The sequence below is a fragment of the Salmo trutta genome, chromosome 7 (genome assembly GCF_901001165.1).
Source record: "Salmo trutta chromosome 7, fSalTru1.1, whole genome shotgun sequence".
Classification (NCBI taxonomy): Eukaryota; Metazoa; Chordata; class Actinopteri; order Salmoniformes; family Salmonidae; genus Salmo; species Salmo trutta.
Window position 1 is genome coordinate 11,058,523 of NC_042963.1, and position 13,910 is coordinate 11,072,432.

General features: G+C 41.7%; 1 protein-coding gene across 7 annotated transcripts in view; it reads left to right on the forward strand.

Moving 5' to 3' along the window:
- Positions 1 to 13,910, forward strand: part of ntrk3a (neurotrophic tyrosine kinase, receptor, type 3a) — a 254,558-nt gene that overhangs the window by 126,992 nt on the left and 113,656 nt on the right. For 5 of the 7 annotated variants that reach the window (XM_029757958.1, XM_029757959.1, XM_029757961.1 and 2 more), the window contains exons 8-11: positions 1,890 to 2,189; positions 5,292 to 5,306; positions 6,438 to 6,493; positions 8,553 to 8,655. In XM_029757958.1, the coding sequence (XP_029613818.1) occupies positions 1,890 to 2,189; positions 5,292 to 5,306; positions 6,438 to 6,493; positions 8,553 to 8,655 (474 nt within the window). The remainder of the gene's footprint in view (positions 1 to 1,889; positions 2,190 to 5,291; positions 5,307 to 6,437; positions 6,494 to 8,552; positions 8,656 to 13,910) is intronic. The other 2 variants (XM_029757960.1, XM_029757966.1) reach the window with 1 other exon arrangement.

Sequence of the window (13,910 nt, forward strand, 5' to 3'; positions counted from 1 at the left end):
TCAACAGCTGTGGTGATTAGTTAGACTAACTGACAGTCAAGCCAGGAAATAATTGCTGTCAGTTTGATATTCGCTCCACTATAGTTCCACACTTTGTGTTGGCACGATGTTCCTATGATCATCACAAAACACTGTTTTCAAGGAACACTCAAAGTTGAAACCAAATTAGGTTATTGAGATCGATGGCATAAGGGAATCATTGTAGGGTCTCTGAAGAACCATAAATGGGATGGTTCTTTGAAGAACCATACAAAAATCCCAAACCAGGAATGTTTCGGCCTTCCAGGACCGGAATTGAATAGCCCTGCTGTAGGGGTTTAAGCTGCATTTGCATATTTTACATGGTTCCTTTAGAGTGAATTTTAGAGTTTCCAGTACCACCCATGACTGTGTTTGCTAGAGACACAGACATGGTTGTTGCATTCATTCATTTTCAGTCCTGTGGCCTTCAACAAGTGAGATCCTAAGTGAATATATTGTCAATAAAATTAAATGATTGGATTAGTTTAGAAAAATGTATGTTATTTATATTTCAGTAGCATAAGATTGATTGATTAATTAATGTACATGCATAAACATAGATGTTGAAACAAACAATTAAAAAAATCAACCTGCAATAGAGAATGCTGGGAAATATAATGATGGGTGTAGTTTTGGTTCAACACTGTTTATTAACACCAACACTGGGGTTCTTTTACACCACTGAGTGTTCATTTAACTCTTTACAGTGTTGATTTAACTCTTCATTAAACACTAGTTAACACTGGCAAATGTTCTGTGTGCTGTTAAAGGGACATCTGCAGGCTGCCATACATTTCAAGAACCTTTTAGAATTCTGAAGAACCGTAGATGCCACTTCAAGAACCCCACACGTATCTCAAAGGTTCTTTATCAGGCAAGAGCTCATCAAAGAACCTTAAGAAATGACAAAGAACCATTCAAGAACTTTCATTTTCTTTTCAGTTAAACTCCCCAACGTTGCTTAAAAAAAAAGATTGTTCCTATGGTGGACATTTCTCTGGCCCAGACTTACGTCCTTTATTAGACCACACTGTTTCCATCAGCTGGATGCCATTACGGGGTAATATGATAATTGTTTGTTGCTCCTGCATTTACATTCATACTGACGGGTGATGGCAACAAGGGTGTAACACTATTCTCTCAGTACCCAATGCATACAGTATTGATTGCCAGAGATAATGATGAGATCCACAAACTCAAGTCTCTCTCTCTCTCCTACGCTCTCTTAACCTCTCTCACGCTCTCTCTCTCTCGCTCTCTCTCTTGCTCTCTCTCTCTTTCTCTCTCTCTCTCTTTCTCTCTCTTTCTCCCTGCTCTCTCTAAAGCACTTAGTTTACACAGAGACCCCCTGCGTTTTACCTTACATTAACTAACAATGAGGAAATTGGCATGCTCTCTTAATGTGTATATTAACAGTGAATCGAAGTATGATTGATGCTTTATGTGAGCTCAGTATGGCACATTTACAGCCCTGTAATTGCAGATGGTTAGCTAGCTTTTAACATACCGACCATGGATGTGGAGTTACAGTATATGGTGGGCGCTTTTATTAGGTGTGATATTATTACTGCCTCTGGCTGCCATCCTTCAGAGTGGGTTATGTGTCCACTCAGCCAAAAGCCTGGAGACAACCCAATGTTCCTGTGGTCAGCAGCCACATCCTACCAGCAGCTTCAAAGATCAACAAAACACCATTTATACTGCTGGCCTTCAAACCACTCACAAGCAAGAACTAACAAGTCACACCCCCTGAACATTGGTACATACTGTAACTAGAAGACTGTGTGTGTGTCACATGTCATGATGCCGACACATTGAAAAACACATCTCTGACATACCTCGTTTATGTCTGTCCTCCCTCCCAACAGTCCCCCCCACCATCCTGAAGCTAGACGAGCCCGAGCGTCGCCATGAAACCTGCATAGAGTTCACGGTGCGCGGCAACCCCCAGCCCACACTGCGCTGGTTCCACCGGGACAAGGAGATCCCCCCCAGTGACTACATCCGCACTGAGATGGATACCTACCAGGACTACCTAGAGGGATGCCTCAACTTCAAGGACCCCACGCACCACAACAATGGCAACTACACCCTGGAGGCTAGCAACTTCCTAGGAGTCACCACCAAGACAGTGTATGGACACTTCCTCAACGCCCCGTTTTCAGACGGTAGGTAGATTTGACTTGCTATAGTAGCTATGTATAGCAGCGCAGGTATAAAGTAGCTTTATACCTATGACCTTTTTGTTAGTCTAACAGGATATTGCATGGATCGGAGCAGCAGAGCTAAAACTGTTAGGTGCTACTGTCTTATTAACGGGTTCACTGGTGAATATAGAAACGGTCTCTCTCGCTGTCACGCCTCTATTAATAAAGGGGATTTATTTAGAGATGAAGATAAGATCTCATTGGGAATGTTACTCTATTCTTTAGAGAAAAATCCTTTACTTGTAGATTGTCATTTGATAACAGTACAACATCCCCGGTCCTTCATCCCCCTCCCACCCCACCCATCATACCAAGACAGCACAAAAAAACGTTTGAAATATATTTTTTAATAGCAATAAATAGTAATACAATGGTAATTACAACAGCACTGCTCACAAGAATGTCAGATGAAATGTTTTGTCAGCAGCTCCAACAACATTTGGCCAATAACAGTCCCCCTCAATCCTGGTCCAGGCCCAAAGAGGTGCACCCCTCCCAGCATCCAACACACCAAACCCAATTAAGGGCTGAGGCAAATGTGTAATCAAAGTAAAAGAAATACCAGACCATACCATGCCAGAGATGGAAAGCAGGGTAGATCTGCTATGCTGGGAAAAGATGACTGAATGTTAAAACAAGGAGAAGCAACTGGCTTGCTTAATACTAAAGTGATTTCAGAATTGGGACCAAATTTTAAGGGAGTCCTTGATAATGGAATTCAAAACATGGATGACGAGGTTCATAGGCAGTGGGGAACACAGTAACGAGACCGGAGAAGCTTGACTAACGCCATGACAACCCAAGTTGGACCATCCTTGTTTTCAAATGTGGAAACCCAGTAAACACACTTAGATATATTTGCTGACTAGTAGTACACCGTTAAAATGAAGTGCTTTGTAACACAAAAATGAGTGGTAACTGAGCTGCCACCATCTTAAAAGTAGACAAAACCATAACTTTGCTTGAGTATTGAAACATGGTTGTGGGGGTATTGGGACATATTTAAGGTCACTGATAAATTCATCCTGAGGTGTTCTGAAACATGACATGGTGTGTTGTTGTGCAACACCTTGCCTGAGACTGGGAGCACTAATCTGTAAAAGGTTGAAAATGCTATGGTGTTTCGAATGCTGTTTAGTGCAGAACTAGATCCTTCTGGAGTTTCCAGTTTAGTGTAAATGAGAGTCCCTCCTCGTGTAAATTCCCTTATATGGTGTATCTAAACTCGTCATTGGTAATTCCAAAAGGTCAAAGGGACAGTATTTTGCTCAAAGGACACGAGGAAATATTGTTGTGAATAATTTTGTACTTTTTCAAGACCTGATTGAAGCTTCAAATGCTTGATCTTTTATTTGCAAATTATCAAATGACAAAACATTAACAGGTCTTTCACATTTTTACATTGATAAAGTAAGACAGTTCAATCTGTAAGGTATTGATCATATTCTTCTTCTTCAAAAAAAAAACTCATTCTTGTACAAAACTTAAGCCCAGGGCTCAATGTGATCCACCAGTCATCCATTATGCTAATATCCTGACCTGAGTCTTTATATTTAGATGGTACATGGATGGTTGTTCAGATTCATTAAAGCACAGTACAGTTGAATTAGATGATATGATTGACAGTTGTCAGTTCAGTTGGCATTAGTCTGATCCTAGACTTGATTGGCTTTAATTAGGATTGGCCAGCCATTGGGTAACGTAGTATGTATGCATGTTTTTCCACAGGGAGACAAATGGCAAATCATAACAAGCAATAATGATGGTACATGCATGCATAATTAAGTTATCAAATGCAATAATATTAATTCATTGCAATATCAATACAATTCTGAATCATCAATAGCAATATGCAAAAAGCATATAGGTGATTAAGCTATGCAAATATAGCGAGAGTATAACAATAAGAATGTCAAAAGTGGGATGCAATAGCGTGTTGTGTGGTAGGCCAAAGCTACAGCAGGCTAGAATGGCAGTGGCTATTCAGTGTAGCATATAGTATGTGGGGTGTATATATATCAAACAGTAGATAAAGCTAATAGGCAAACAAGCCAGCAGTATTAACTGAAACTCAGGCAGTAATTTGCATAAAAAACAAGTGCACAAAAAGGTGCAAACAATGACGTGTCAATTAACAACTACATGTAGTAAGGAGAAGGCTGTTTTACTTGGACTATTAGCATTAGTGGCTGAAATGCTACACAAAACAAAAGTTCATATTGAGTGAATTCCTTTTCCTTCAATGTAATAACGTTTTGTACTCTCATTATTATTGACACATACTTTCTTGGTTTGTTTTGGAGCGTTTCATCTGAGTATTTGGTGTGCTCTCAACTGTCTGAGTTCATGAAGGACCCGAAGACAGCGGAAGCACCCGCAAACTTGCCTGTTTTTATATTTGACCATAGAGTTTGCTAGAGGGAATGTGACCAATAAAATGTGATTTGATTTGACCTCTGCTTTAATTTACATAGCCCATTTGGAATGTAACATTATTTTTAATCTCACAAAGTTGCATGGCAACTGCGGCCTATAATTAGTGACAAACTCTACCCTAGGAAACGTATTACATTACCGGCGTCTTCCTTAAAATGATAATCAAAATTTTAACTGAAAATTAAATAAATGTTTATAATCAATATTCATGCTATTAACCATTTGCAATTTAAAAACATTTGATTACACTGTATGAGAGATACTGTCTGCCAAAACATTATTTGTGTGTTTTGGTGCTGCCTTTTACGTATACTGAAACACCAGAAAGTGTTTTCACATCACTCTCTTAAAAACACAATGATTCAGATTGAAGAACCACTTTGGTTGTTTCAGACTACTTCCATTCTGTTTTGAAATCCGTTCAGTGTATCGTAACACCTTCATCGTGTTTACATTCAAACACCTGCACTACTTGTCATGGTTTTACTACGCAATGATGGTGTTTTGAGTCTTTCTATTTTAACAGTGGAGAGTAAAAACGGTGTTCTTCTTTGAACACGCCCTGTGCATGTACACATTGGTTGAAGACGCCACTGATGACTCCTCTTCTGTCTTCTTTTCCCACAGATTATGGTGATTATGGTAAGTGATCTTAGAAGACAGTCAACCAGAAATAGTACCATGATATGCAAGAACCTGGAAGTCTCTAGCTCAAACACACAGATTAAACTGAAACAAAAGGTGATTAAAACAACTCTAGGGGGTTATGGTAAGTGATTTTTCTTTTCAGACAGTCAACAAGAAATAGTACCAGGAAATATGTAAATAGCACCGTGACATAAATAGTACCATGACATCTATTTAATAAGCAGAGCAACAAAAAGGTCATAGGAGCTTACATTTGATGTCATTTTAATCTTCTGATATTCACCAACCTAATTCCAAAATGTTGTTGCCACCATATACTGCCTACATTAGCTGGGTAAGACTCAAGGTTACAGCTAGACACCTCTATCATTGGAGGACCAACAGGCTCATTTAGTCTTTAATCTGTTCTAATTTAGGAGGTAAATGTAGAGGCAAGCACAGCCACTGACCTTCATCCCCAGGCCCTCAAATTGACATCACGCCAGAGCTTCATTGGGATTTTCCACGCATAATAAATCCTGAACGCGTAAGGGAAAGAGTGACAGATTGTTACTGTCAGTGCTCAAAATGATGTTGGATGAGTCCACTTGGTGGTAGGAAGGCAGGAAGAGGCCGGGCAGGACAGACGGGCTCGTCAGAAACACCCGGCGCTGTTCTGTTCTTTTCGGTTCCGTTCCGCTACACCACATTGCTTCGCACCGCAGCCTGTTAGCAGAGAGCATGATGGGAGGACAACCCAGGGGCATTAGTGTCTCCATAGAAGTGGATACAGATGAGAGACTTGAAAAGGTCTCATTGCATCAGAAATGGAAGCAGATCTGTGAAGGGCAACAACCCAACTGACTCTACACAGTTTACAAAGCATTAAGCATAACATCAGTTAGCTGCAAGAAATGTGAGTGTGTGTGCTGTAATTCGTTTATCTGGTACACATTGTAGGTCATACCCACCCTTCTCCCCTCCCATCATGGATTCCTACTCTGTATGTGCATCTCTATGCCTATGGCTAGTTGTTCAGAATGATTGTGTAGACTGCATGTTAGGTACTCAGGACATACTGCACATGTAACTGTCGGTTGCCTGTCAGTACTTTCATAAATAGTGTTTGTTTTGTCTTCATCACAGGGACTCCAACACCGACCATCACAGTAACACACAGGCCTGAAGAGGACACATTCGGGGTGAGTTTGAGAACACTGTGGTGCTCAAATAAGTGGCTTTTCTAATCTAGTGGAGATACCGCCTGTATACAGAACATCAACTTCTTCTTTTTCCTGGGAACAACAACTAAAAAGAGGCTTCAGTTTGAGCTATTTTAATCCTTTTCTTTTCTTTTTCACTCCCTCGCCTTGTAGCTCGCTCCTATCTGCCTTTTCCTTTCTGGCCACTGTGTTTAACAACTTCTTAAAAATGTAATTTCGCTCATCTTTGTGCTGTAATTGACTGGATGGAGATTATTTCCTCATTTGAAGGTTTTAATGGGGAAGAGAGCAGTGACATGGGAGGAGAGACGACTTCCAATTGTTTGGAGGTCCTAATTATACCGTATGACGGTTTTTCTCTCAGTATAACTTCATTTTGGGCTTCTCCTTTTTGATTTCTCTTTGTTTTGTTATTGCCAGCGGAGAATGTATAAAGGCAGTTTTCAGTTAACTTCTTACATCTACACGTTCCGCTAGCGGAACGTCTGCTCCAATATCCAATGATGGGCGGGGCGCGAAATTCAAACTCCTCTAAATCCGAAAACTTACACTTTTCAAACATATGACTATGTTACAGCTATTTAAAGACAAGACTCTCCTTTATCTAACCAAACTGTCCGATTTCAAAAAGGCTTTACAGCGAAAGCAAAACATTAGATTATGTCAGCAGAGTACCCAGCCAGGAATAATCACACAGCCATTTTTCAAGCTAGCATATCATGTCACATAAACCCAAACCATATCTAAATGCAGCACTAACCTTTGATGATCTTCATCAGATGACACACCTAGGACATTGTGTTATACAATACATGCATGTCTGTTCAATCAAGTTCATATTTATATCAAAAACCAGCTTTTTACATTAGCATGTGACGTTCAGAACTAGCATTCCCACCGAACACTTCCGGTGATTTTACTAAATTACTCACGATAAACGTTCACAAAAAGCATAACAATTATTTTAAGAATTATAGATACAGAACTCCTCTATGCACTCGATATGTCCGATTTTAAAATAGCTTTTCGGATGAAGCACATTTTGCAATAATGTAAGTACATAGCCCGGCGTTACAGGGCTAGCTATTTAGACACCCACCCAGTGTAGCCTTCACCAAAATCACATTTCCTATAAGAAAAATGTTCTTACCTTGCTTGTTCTTCATCAGAATACACTGCCAGGACTTCTACTTCAATAACAAATGTAGGTTTGGTCCCAAATAATCCATCGTTATATCCAAACAGCGACGTTTTGTTCGTGCGTTCTAGACACTATCCCAACGCTAAATCTCGGCCACGAGCATGACGCAAAATATGACAAAAAATTTCGAAATATTCCATTACCGTACTTCGAAGCATGTCAACCGCTGTTTAAAACCAATATTTATGCAATTTATCTCGTAGAGAAGCGATAATATTCCGACCGGGAATCTGCCTGTCTGTAAACTGAGGAAAAAACCAAAAGCCGGGGGCGGGGCGTGTCACGCGCCTAAGGCTTAGTCCATTGACTGACCACTCAGCATTTGCTCTCGTGTGCTTCAGCCAGGGCTTTGAATGACATCATTCCTGTTTTTCCCGGGCTGTGAGACTCCATTGTTGACGTGAGAATTGTCACGTAAGAGCAGAGATCCTTTGTAAACGACAGAGATAATAAAGAAGGGCAAGAAATGTTCAGACAGGGTACTTCCTGAACAGAAGCATCTCAGGTTTTTGCCTGCCATAGGAGTTCTGTTATACTCACAGACACCATTCAAACAGTTTCAGAAACTTTGGAGTGTTTTCTCTCCAAAGCTAATAATTATATGCATATTCCAGTTTCTGGGCAGGACTAATAATCAGATTAAATCGGGTACGTTTTTTATCCAGCCGTGAAATTACTGCCCCCTAGATGTAACAGGTTACATTGCACTACTAATCCAGTTTTCACAAGCCCTGCATTTACTGTAGGCTTTGTGACTGTTGGCTATTCAGTTTTTTAGAGGTAGATATCTTTATTGTGAGACTTACTCTCACTAAGCCCTGTCTTGTCGTCTTCCAGGTGTCTATTGCTGTGGGCCTTGCTGGATTTGCCTGTGTCCTTCTTGTTGTCCTGTTTGTTCTCATCAACAAATATGGCCGACGTTCGAAGTTTGGAATGAAAGGTAAGAAACACCCAGTGTTCTTCTGAAAGGAAGTTATCATTTAGACATTGTTTTCTTAGGTAGTGCCTCAGCTGTCAAAATAAGACATTATACTGACTTTGTGCTTCTTTATCCCTTTCATGCCAAATACCTTGTTGTGTTATCTTTCTATGACATCCACCTGTGGTATTTCAATTTATTCCGAATTTCTGGGGACCCTATTTTTTTCCAAAGCATTTCTCTCAACCACACCCTACCCCAAATCTATTGATACAACCTTTAACCCCCCCCCCCCCCCGCTAGATTTAGATATTTATATCAACAAATAACCTTCAATTTATTTCTCTTATGAAAATGAAAATAAACCAATAAATACATTTACTCAATAAAATTGTATTTTTCAAATTAACTCCCAAAAATGTTTGTATTATTGGCTCAGGATTATTACATTTTTGGGGGAGCGACCGCATTGCATTTTCCCTGGCGACCCCACTTGGGGTCATAACCCCGACCCCAATTGGGGTTGCGACCCTGACTTTGAATACCACTGCCATAAACTGTATACACAGTCCACTTTCTCATCTGTATACAGCACACAACAGTATCGCTACTTACACTTTATTTGATCTAGTGCTTGTCTTGGTATGTGGGCCGGCAGGCGGAGGTGGGGGTAACGCTTGCCATATTGCAGATTTGATTCCTGTGAAGAATGAGTTTGCAGTAGTGTCAGTAATGCCAACCAATTCCAAATATGGCTCAGTGCAGCCTAAGCTTATATTTTTTGAATCACGTCCAAGCACTACTTATCACTGTCTTCTGGTGGCTGATGCAGCTGGTTCCGCTGTGTACCGTGTTGGGCTTGGTGCTTTCTCTGACTGCAGCAGGAGGGGGTGATGGTGATGCAGTAGTAGTAACCACATCTCTCTCGGCTTCATGTCTCTTCCCCTGGAACAGCCCTGTCTCAGATATTGGCTCTGCTGCTGTTATAAACTGTATGACAGTGTTTACAGTGTTTCAGGTAACACCTGCCGGCTTTGGCTGATGGTTGTGCATTGCCTGGTGCCATTTTGTGTAGACATAGCTTAGGGGGATTTAGACAACCTCTCTCGCTCTCTTTCTTTCCCCAGTCTCTCTCTCTCTCTCTCTCTCTCTCTCTCTCTCTCTCGACAGACAGACAGACAGACAGACAGACAGACAGACAGACAGACACTCTTTCTCTCTCCCCCTCTCTCCTACAGATAATGACATCACAACTCACATTAGAATATGCCATGCATTGGACATTTGTGTGTAAGCATGTACCAATTATGGAATTGCTGCCACAATCACACACATATCAAAGGGATGTTTAATGCATTGCTTTTCTCCCTTACGTCCGTCTGGAGGCCTGTGGCATTGTATTTGTCTTTCATCATCAAGTGGAAAGTAATCAGTCCCTGTATCTGATGTTAACAACATTAGAATACCCCCAGGCCTCCCAATGAAGCCTGTAGTTCTCTAATGAATGCATATACCACTAGCTGACTGCTTGCCTTGGCACTTTGCCGTCTCCATTGACTTTCTCTTTTTCACTCCTGTTCCCACGGGGACATTTTTTTTCTCCTCCTCCTGGCTCTATCCCTCCCCCCCATCTCTTCTCTTCCCCCGCCCCCCGTTCTCTGTGTTTCCTCTCCCTCTGTTTGACAACAACAGAAAGCTCTATCAATCCTTTTTAACCAAGGTAATTCAAAGCAGATTAAGCTGATAACATCATCGGATGTGGAATTTAAAAAAGTTAATGGAAGGAAGAGAGATTGAGATAGTTGCAGACGTTGGAAGGCAAAGTGCTGTCGGTAAAGGTACTGCAGGAGTGAGGGAGCAGCCAGTTAAACCCGTTCCGGCTGCTTTACTCTCCAGCTGTTTACATGCGGACACACAATGTCTCCTAGTTCCGCTGCTCTGCATGCATCCCCAGGCCTCATTCTCTCTCGCACAGACACATCCTGGCTGCATACAGTCCATTTGGCAACCGTGAGCAAAGGGGAGTCTTGAGGGTTCGCTTGGGTGTCATTTACCTTTAAATGGTTCGTCTGATTAGGAGTCCTCATATGTCCCCGGTTAGCTGGGTCGTCTGATTGGGAGTTCTCATATGTCCCCGGTTAGCCGTGAGACGTGACTGCCAACAGCCCAGCACCACGCCACTCCCCCCTGTGTGAATACAGGGTATTAGAGAAAGGAAGGCAGGAACAGAATCAGCCATTCTCCCTGTGTCTCTGAGCATGTCTGCCATGTTCTGGTTTCCATGGTAATTCTGGCTGATTGGCATGTGGTATTAGGACTGGAAGGAGAGCAAGAAAGCTCACAAATGTGCTTTGGCGTGTTTTTTTATGCCCTGCATTAAGAAAGAGCCTTTGGAATGCCGACTGACTTCGGGAGAAGAATAGTCTGGCCATGAAAAGCATTCATTGTGTCACCCTTGAGAAGTTTATTTTCTTCTTCATCCCGCCCCAGCCCCCCCCCCCCCCCCTCCCAAACAGTGGTCCTTTCTGTTCCAGAGTCCTGCTAGAGTGTTGAGGAAACCTGTTTGTAGACAAAGTATTGAGACTTAATTTCCTTCTTTTGGTCGCGGTCCAGTGGAATGAATGAATGAGAGTTGTTCATATGAAGTGAAGCGTTAATGACAGTAATCTACTCATGTGGTGACTGAAAGGCCATCCCAGAGAAGCAACTGAAAGCTTGGCTAATACAACATCTTAACAGCATTGCAACCCAACACTGTTTTGTAAAGGAGTCCTTTTTTGCAGGTGTGTTTCTATGCCCACAGTTTATATGGCGGTGAAGCAGCAATCTCTATTTGGACTCATGTGCTCTGTGCCTAGTTGTGAGGCCAGCCGGAGCTTGTCCATACCATCTCAGTCTTATCAGGACTCCCCCTGCATGGCAATGTAAGACCAGACCGCAGGGCATATTTAAAAATACCCTCTCCTTTAAGTTGATTCTCATTCCACCGTAGCAGTGGTCCTCTCTCTCTCTAGTGTTAAACTTTCTCTGAGGGCTCACTGTGAGATCCCATTATTACTGTCTTAAATCTGACAGCAGGACCTTCACACTGATAGGAGAGGACTTCTTACTTTTTACTTCAGAGAAGAAAGGAGTGTGTGTGTGTGGTGTGTGCATGCGTGTGTGTGTGTTTCTCGCACGAATGTACTAGAGGCTGGAGTACTGGTGAACTTGACAGCACACACAGCTGAGTCATCTGTCCCACACCCTTTATGTCCTGGGATAAATCTGACAAGGCCTTTTCCTGTGGACGTTTGTTTTACTGCCCCACTTTCATGGTTTGACCAGGAGCATCATTCATCAATCAGACAGCCGTCCTGTAACTGACATTACTACATAAACTCACAGTATTGCTATTTGGACTGCACCGCTCCTGGACTATACAGTGGATCTTTCTACATACAGACATCAGAGTGAATATCTGATCTTCACAACACCTCTCAGGAGGATGAATGACATTTAACATCAATGAAAAGATTTTACATTCTGTTACAATTCCACCACTTTAGAGAGCGTGAGATTAACCAGGACATTTTTTAAGCATGCAGAATTGATGCTCTGAAATTCTGCTATTAGTTTCTCAGTCTTTGTCTTTTTTGAATGCTGAGGTAAAATGTACTGTAGATTGTTTTGTTTGGTAACAATGGCTATTCACTGATGTTCTTACCTTCATTACTGCCACATTAACACCAACGTGTTGCATCAATAACATGCTAAAGCCTGTAATTATTCAACAATGGAAATGTTGCTTTGCCCAATATATGCCAGCCAGAAAATGTTCAATATTCTAATGAGACTGTTGACCTCACTAGAAATATTAAAACACGCTTGCTTGATTATCCCTCTCCAGTTAAATATGTTATTTATTCAATACTTGTGTTGTGGTTAAAAGGAAATAATCTTTCAATGCACATTTACAAGGACCCTTTTTTCTTCACTGTGTCTTTACATCACTCTACTCACCTGGGCAAGAGCATCAAAACAATGCCATTATTCAAAGTCTACAATTGTTGCTGCAAATTGATAGGGACTGAATTCAAACAACTAGTGCCACCCCTGCATAAAGTATACTGAGGGTAGAAACGTGGCACAATCAACTACACCAAACATTGAAATGACAGTAATTTAATATTCCATACAATCTATTTGAGCAGTATTCACTGTTGGGTTTGGAAAATTCCCACAGACTCCCCACCTCTCTAAATTGCTTCTAGTCCATATTTATTTTGCCCGGAGGTTGAACCTGCAGAAGGGCTTCAGCTCTGGAGAGTGGTGCTGTAATACCCAGATTAAACTCCAGGCTGGCGCCGTGACATGTTGTACTCCATCGGATTGATTTACTCACATCTCAGGCCTGAACGCTAGGCTACAGTACACTGCAGCACACCTTCTGGATGATGTTTAGGTTTTTCCTTCCTCCCCAGAGTGCTTGATTGATTTCTAAGCGCAGTTATCTGGTTATAATTACAAGTTTTGTGAGAGGCACAATGAACAAGAGATGGGGAGAGGGATGCCTTGAGTGGCCTCATTTGTTTCCATTGACAGAGTGGTAACCGGTGATCGATTGTAGATGCCAGGGCTGTAGCAACCACCTCCAACCTCTCTCTCTCTCTCTCTCTCTGTCTGTCTGTCTGTGTGTCTGAACAGCCTGGAGAGTCAATGTGTTGTGCTGTAATGATTCACACTTTAGCGGCTGCTGGCTTCGCTATAACCTATTGGATTTTCATTTACAACTAGATAGTTGTGCATAGCTGTGCTTTTTCTGTACGGAGTGTGATAGAAAAGTCTGTTAATTATTGTGGATGTGGAATCACAATTCATGCGCTAGGTGTTATGGTATGATTAATATATGCATGGATCACGTGAACATGCTTTTCCTGAGCAGTCCATGTTATAGAGGGCAGCATAGACCCAACGGATGCAACTATTCAGAGACCTTTATAACCTGTCATTTGCTCTAAAAAAGGCGACTAACTAAATGGATGAGAATTATTTCTTACTGACAGGATGCGCCAGACCAGTTCGTGTTGTTACTGTAAATGTCCTTTGTGCCACTCAAGCCATCCCAGAACCACCCACCCCTGTGCCAATGTAATGTTTCTGGGAGCCGGTGCTGTTAAGGAGTCAGACCTTCTGCCTGTAGGGCATGCGCAGATTCATCTGGTGATACGGAGTATGAAAAGCTCTGAAAATGAGGCTTTTAAAGAGAACGGGCTCGGACAGTGGACAAATGATTT